The 6,122-nt window shown below is 42.3% G+C and overlaps 1 protein-coding gene across 1 annotated transcript; it reads right to left on the bottom strand.

Moving 5' to 3' along the window:
- Positions 1-4,596: 4,596 nt before the first annotated feature.
- Positions 4,597-5,772, bottom strand: TENT5D (terminal nucleotidyltransferase 5D). The gene has a single exon (XM_058847987.1). It carries the CDS (start codon positions 5,770-5,772, stop codon positions 4,597-4,599), a length of 1,176 nt encoding a protein of 391 aa, XP_058703970.1.
- Between the last annotated feature and the right edge of the window lie 350 nt (positions 5,773-6,122).

Genomic DNA, 6,122 nt, shown 5'->3' with positions numbered 1-6,122 from the left:
CTTTAAAACACTGAATTAATGAGCAGTAGTGTAAAACCCAGCCCATGGAACAAACAAACAAAAAAAACCCCTAAAACATCCCAAACCCACTCCCCAGAACCCAGAAAATCCAAGTAAACAACCAGAAATGTAACTGGGATGAGTGTGGTTGTTTCCCAGCTAAAACCCACAAGTTTGTGGGAGTTTCTCTGACCTTGACCCAACCAGAAATCCTGGATAAATATGGGATCAGATTTATGGGGATGTGCATATGTAAAGTCCAATCCTTTGTCAATGAAGTATTAATTTTATTGACCCAGCAGACAGTGAGGTTTTTATTATATAAATATAGAGATGTAGGCACTTCAGATGGGAGTATTTGCCACAACCCTGGTGACAAGGAGGATTCCAAGGGATGGGAGATCCACGGGAACCCCTCTGGAACCTTCCCTGTGGGTCTGCCAGGCTGAATCTGAGCCTGCTCTTTATCCACCTGAGGAACTGTAACCAAATTTTCTTCTCTCTTGCAGTTACCCCAGTCCAGTTTGGCTTCCTGGAGAAAGCTGCCTGCTCCAGCTGGAGCAATCGAGGGATTACAGGAAACCACACGTTAAATAAAATGTTCTTTTAATGATCACCCCCCAAATACCCAAAGGCACCAGTCAACACCGTGGACTAATGACCTACAAATTGGTGGGATTCTTACACATTTGTAGCATTACAATATTTTTTTCCACAGCTTCAGATGGCACATTAAGAGGAATATTTCATCTGTGACAGCTTTGTCCTGAACGCCCTTCCATGTGATTATTTAATAGAAAAAGGATCAAACCAAAACTGAGCTCGCTGCCCTCCTTTCTCCAGGTATTTCTGCAGCTCTTCCTGAATTCACACCTGTATAATTCTAAATTTATTCCCAATTTATCACTGTAACTCCTCTAACACCACCCAAATCTCCTCACAGATCCTCAGGCTCCAGGTAACACATGGAGAGGCAACACCTTCACTGAGGACAATTTGCATTTCTTTTATCCATTGCAAAAACCTCTGCAACGTGTCGAGTGTAAAGCTCACAAAATACATTTGAAAGGAACTACCATAAAGAATTTGCTTCAAATAGACCTTTTACAACAAAACACAAAATTCAAAAGACGTTTTTTAGGAAAGCACTTGAAACCGTAACACTTAGGTCCTGACAACATTAGATTACTTTAAGCTGTAAACCCTAAGAAGTTTTGTGATTAAATAAAATCAGCATTACAATTTCCAGGCATTATAATCATTGAACAGATTGTAACAACAAGATATAATTATAATGCAAACATGAAGCTCAGGAGATTGGCACTGAGAAAACTCTCAATTCTTTGTAGATTTAGATCTGCACATGATAAAATCAGTAACAACTGGAGAAGAGGTTCCAATATTTCATCCTACACACTGATATCAGTGTTTTGCAAGCAGCAGTCAATACATCATCCCCTTTTCAATATTACTTCACAGAGTCATTATGACCTTGAACAACAAAAACCCCTCCAGGTCAATTACTGCTGCCAGGTATCAATAGAACATCTGGAAGGAAATAATTAAAACCATCAGGTTTTGTTAATTGCCCCTGTAGGTGTAGATACATGAGATTTTATATATGTAAGGATAAATAAATTACATATATCTATGCTTACATATATAAAATCACAACCTCAACCTTCAGAACTGAACTACCTCTAGGTAAGAAATATAAGACCTTTTTTCATAAATTTAAAGGGTTTATTTATACCTGAGAGATTTTTGCATATTGATGTCTTTGTACCTTTGCCTGTAGGTGCTCCCCTAACTCTCTGCTCTTTCCTGGGGTACAAAGCCCATTGCAGCCACGTGGATTCTTCCCACCAGCTCCGTGGACTTCGGCTGAGCCCTTCCTTACCTAACCTGGATCAACAGAGAGGTGACAGAATTCAATATATATTTAAATAAAGTTCTGTACAAGTGCACAGGCTGGTTTATACAAATCCACAGCGAGTTCACCGCTCCTGATACTTCCACAATATTTGATTTTACAAGTATTTTACTTCTCTACCCAATGCATGTTTCTACTTGTTGGTTAGAGAACACAAAGAATTTTTCTGGGCATTGGATCACTGGCCATGCAAGACACGCTGAAAATTCTCCTTCCTGCCTGACCTGTTCCCTGGTTCTTGGGAAGATCAACCCATTCTTCCACGCAGCAACCCTGGAAACCAGGAGTGCAGGGGTAATAAATCAATGTGGCAACACTACATTAAGGTCACAGGTCAGTGCAGATGGACTGAGACTTTCCAACAAATCTAAAGAGGTTAGGAGCCCCATTCCTCCTGAAATTTAAGGCATTTGGATGCCTGATTCCCACAGATTCCCCAGTCCAGTTCTCAGCTCCTCATCCCTGCAGTTCCCAAGCAGTTGCAGGGACATGACCCATGTAAGGCTCTTACAGAATTTCACAGTGCTATTTAACATGGCAAACATCAAATTAAATGGAAAGGTTCCCTTTATCATCCTGACAGTTCAATTAAAACAGAAATAAAGGAATCCACCGTGTCTCACTCCATTTTGCTCCTGACAGGGGGAATTCCCTAGAAGTGCTTTCATGCAAATATGGTGTTACCATAGCTGATCACAGAGCAATTAGAATTGATGGTTTTATTAAATATAGTTTAACCAATGGAAAGATCTCAGTGGAAGTGGAATAAAGTGTGCTTTCAGACACCAAATTGGGCATACCTGAAAAATCAGCAAAAGTAACAGTACTCTATTCATGAAAGACATCACAAAATGAATCAGCTTCATCAGCAAACACTTACATTGGAGAAATACCAATTTTTTGCGCTGTAATTTACAGAAAAAAATTGATTTTAGTGATGATGGTCTTTGAATAATTCTTTGTTCAAATGTACAGGAATATAATGGGGAAAAGGGAAGCTACATTTCACTGGCAATTTGACTTCATAGATCTTAGAAAATTCAGAAATGTTTGATTTAAAACAGCACATTTATGGACCACATTTCTCAGTAAAATAAATCAAACTCTTGTGCCCAAGTAGAAGAAATTCCCAAGGCCTTGCACCTGTTGTAAATGGATGCAATGCAGCCACTGCTCTGGAGCAGGAGGAGATGAGAATGAACAGTGACAGGGACAACACAGTGACACACAAAGTCGATGTAAGAAACTCTACAGCTTGCATTTCCAGTTGGCTGTTCCCATTTTATACCCACACCCCTTCCAAACCTCCTTCTCCCACTAGTCCTTCTTGTTCCATATTCCTTTTCCCACGTTTGGTTTTGGTGACACCACCTTAGATCCATCTGTCCCAAACCTGCTCATCCTGGAGCAAACCCTCCACCCATCGCTGCTACAAACGCTCCGCAACCCCAGGGTGCGTTTCCCTTTCCATGTTTCCCTTTCCATATTTCAGGAGCTCTCTAGCACCATTTCCAACATTTCATGGAGCAACTGGCACAGGGAGGCACTTATGTGACATGTTTAAAACTTATCTTTGGTAAACACTCACACACACACACACAAATGTGTAATTCATGTTTTGCTTTCTGATCATAAATCCTCTTTTGCTACTGGTGGATGTGTGCAGGTGTCTAAACACAGACAGGACTTTATAGTATAAAATAGTTTTTCAAATGCCACTGTCAAGGATTTAATTCACCTAAAAATAGCACAGTCCTGGGCTTTTGGAATTTTTTCCTGACTCTGTTTGTTGTGCATTAAAGCAGCTCTGATCAATAACAAATTAACAATAGAAAGTGAGCCCGTTCTGCTCAATTTTCACCTCCTTTCCCATTCTCTTGCCTTGTTTTTCAAGACCAATTTAATCAGAATAGTTGTACCTCTTACAGCTTTTGTTATCTGCGAGGCAGATCCTGGGCTCTGACGCTGCCTGACTGGAGCAGCCAAATCTTTCACTGGGATCAGTGGAAATTTTGGATACACAAAATGCCGAGTCTGCTCTTGGTAGGAGCATTTCCTGCTCACCAGTACAAACCAGTACTCTGGGGAGGGGAGGGACCCCGAGTCTCTGACTGATCTGAGGAACAATCAGCAGAGCTCACACCACCAAGAGATGACCCATCAATGTGTATTTTCAAAGGTGCTGCAAATAAAAGTTGCTGGAACTTCATGGATAAAACCAAGGGATGATTGACTTTGATGTACTCAGAGCACTGTCCCTTCTAACATCAGGCATTTCTACAGAGAGGTATTTCATTGGCTTCAGTTTTCATTGACACCACTTAAATTTTGCTTAAGAAGTATTTTTTTTTTTTTTTAGAACCCAGAACTTAGTGCATTTCATTTTTATAAAATTAGAATAATTTATATCCTTCTCTTTTCATTGCAAAAAAAACACAGCCCAAACACATGTCAAGGTATAAACACTTCACGAATGACAGACGCTTCACTTATTTCACCTGCTTAATGGTGACTTAGACATTGATCAACCAAACAACTTTGGCAACTTGCACAAAAATATGTCCTTAACTCAAAAGTGCTGATAAAACTCGCTTTAATGAGGCCTTTATTAAGGAGAGAACTGGAAAGAGAGGAGTGGCGAGTGCTTGGAGGTCGGAGCGTTCCTACACCATCCCGCTCTGTATCTGTATGTGGAAAGGGTACGGCTGGTAGAACACAGGGGGTTGTCCATGAGCAATGTAGTAGTTGCTGAAGTTTCTGTCACTGATATAGGGAGCAGGCTGATAGTAGCACGTGACATTGGCCGCGTTCGGGATGATGTTTTGTTCTCCGAGCACTTTTAAAGCCAGAATTGTGATCATGTTGAGGGTTTGCCTTCGCTCGTGCCCCATGAGGCAGACTGTGCTCTTGTTCACCACCCCACGCAGGGTCATCAAGTAGTCGTACTTGCTCTTCTCCTCCCCGATGAAGTGGTTGCGCAGGTAGGACTCGATTTTCCTCTGCTGCTCGGCAACGTCGGGAAAATCAATGAAGAACCTGGAGCACATGTAGCGCTCCAGACATTTAATTTCAGCCTCATCCGCCGGCTTAAAGTCACGGACCAGGAGGTTGCTGTACTTCAGGAGGCCGCCTCCCCTGATCTCCTCCGGGTTCCGGGTGGAGATCAGTTTGTATTTCAGGTGGTCCATGGCTTGGTTGAAGTCCCCGTACATGCTCTCGGCGATGATGGCGGGGTGGCAGTCCTGCGTCAGGGGCCGGTCTGAGGCTCTGTAGACGGCCAGGATGGAGTCCAGGATGATCTGGAAGGAGTCCACGCTGAACTCGAACTGCCGCCGGAGTGAACTGACAAACTTCAGCTCCACATTCTTGCCGCTGTTGTTGGACAGCGAGATGAGGCTCCAGCGGTCATGGTCGGTGGAGACCTTGACCATCTTCTGCACGTACGCATCTTTCATGGTCTGAGCTGTGATTTTTTGCTTGTTAACACATTTTGGCAAGAAGTCCAATAGGCAATTGAGAACTGCTTCCTTAACGACCTGGAACTCGAGCTCACTGGGAAGTTCCACTCCAAAAATGATGTCCAGGTCCTTGTAACTGGTGCCATTGTGCTTCACCAGGATGTGACTGGCAGTGGAACCGTTCAGGCGGATGTCCCTGACATGGATCTGCTTCTCAATGAGCTGCTCCTTTACCATATGGATTATATCCTTCGGCTTTACCTCCAGGGTAGGAAAATTTCCTCTCCCATGAATAGGTATAGCCTCAGTTAAAACCTGATCCAGGATTTTAATCTGATCCCAGGTGAGATAACTGAATCTGTGGTCCAAGTCCTCAGTCATTGTGATATCAGCTGGCTAAACAGGGAGAAAGAGGAATTAGAGATGAATGTTAGAACTTCCTGGAATACCAGAGAGTACATTTCACTTGGTTTCACCCAACTTCCTCCTTCAGTGTTAGTGACAGAGCTGCTCATTTTAGACACAACCCTAGTTAACCGTCTGAGTCAACCACTGCACTTGTTGCAGGCTTTTAATTGAATTTTAATGTACTCAGGTTTTAATCCTACTGAGAAGCCATCACATTATTGTATAACCCATGACTCAAAGTAAATGCAGCAAACCATATAGACCAAATTTAAAACTACTCAAAGGTTAATAACACGAAATACTTTGTGTTTCTAATGGAACTC

This window comes from Poecile atricapillus, chromosome 12, assembly GCF_030490865.1.
Source record: "Poecile atricapillus isolate bPoeAtr1 chromosome 12, bPoeAtr1.hap1, whole genome shotgun sequence".
Classification (NCBI taxonomy): Eukaryota; Metazoa; Chordata; class Aves; order Passeriformes; family Paridae; genus Poecile; species Poecile atricapillus.
This window is presented reverse-complemented; position numbering and strand designations above follow the sequence as displayed.

Excerpts from the sequence above, each read along its gene's own strand:
- TENT5D (XM_058847987.1), bottom strand. The coding sequence starts at position 5,772 with ATGACTGAGGACTTGGACCACAGATTCAGTTATCTCACCTGGGATCAG.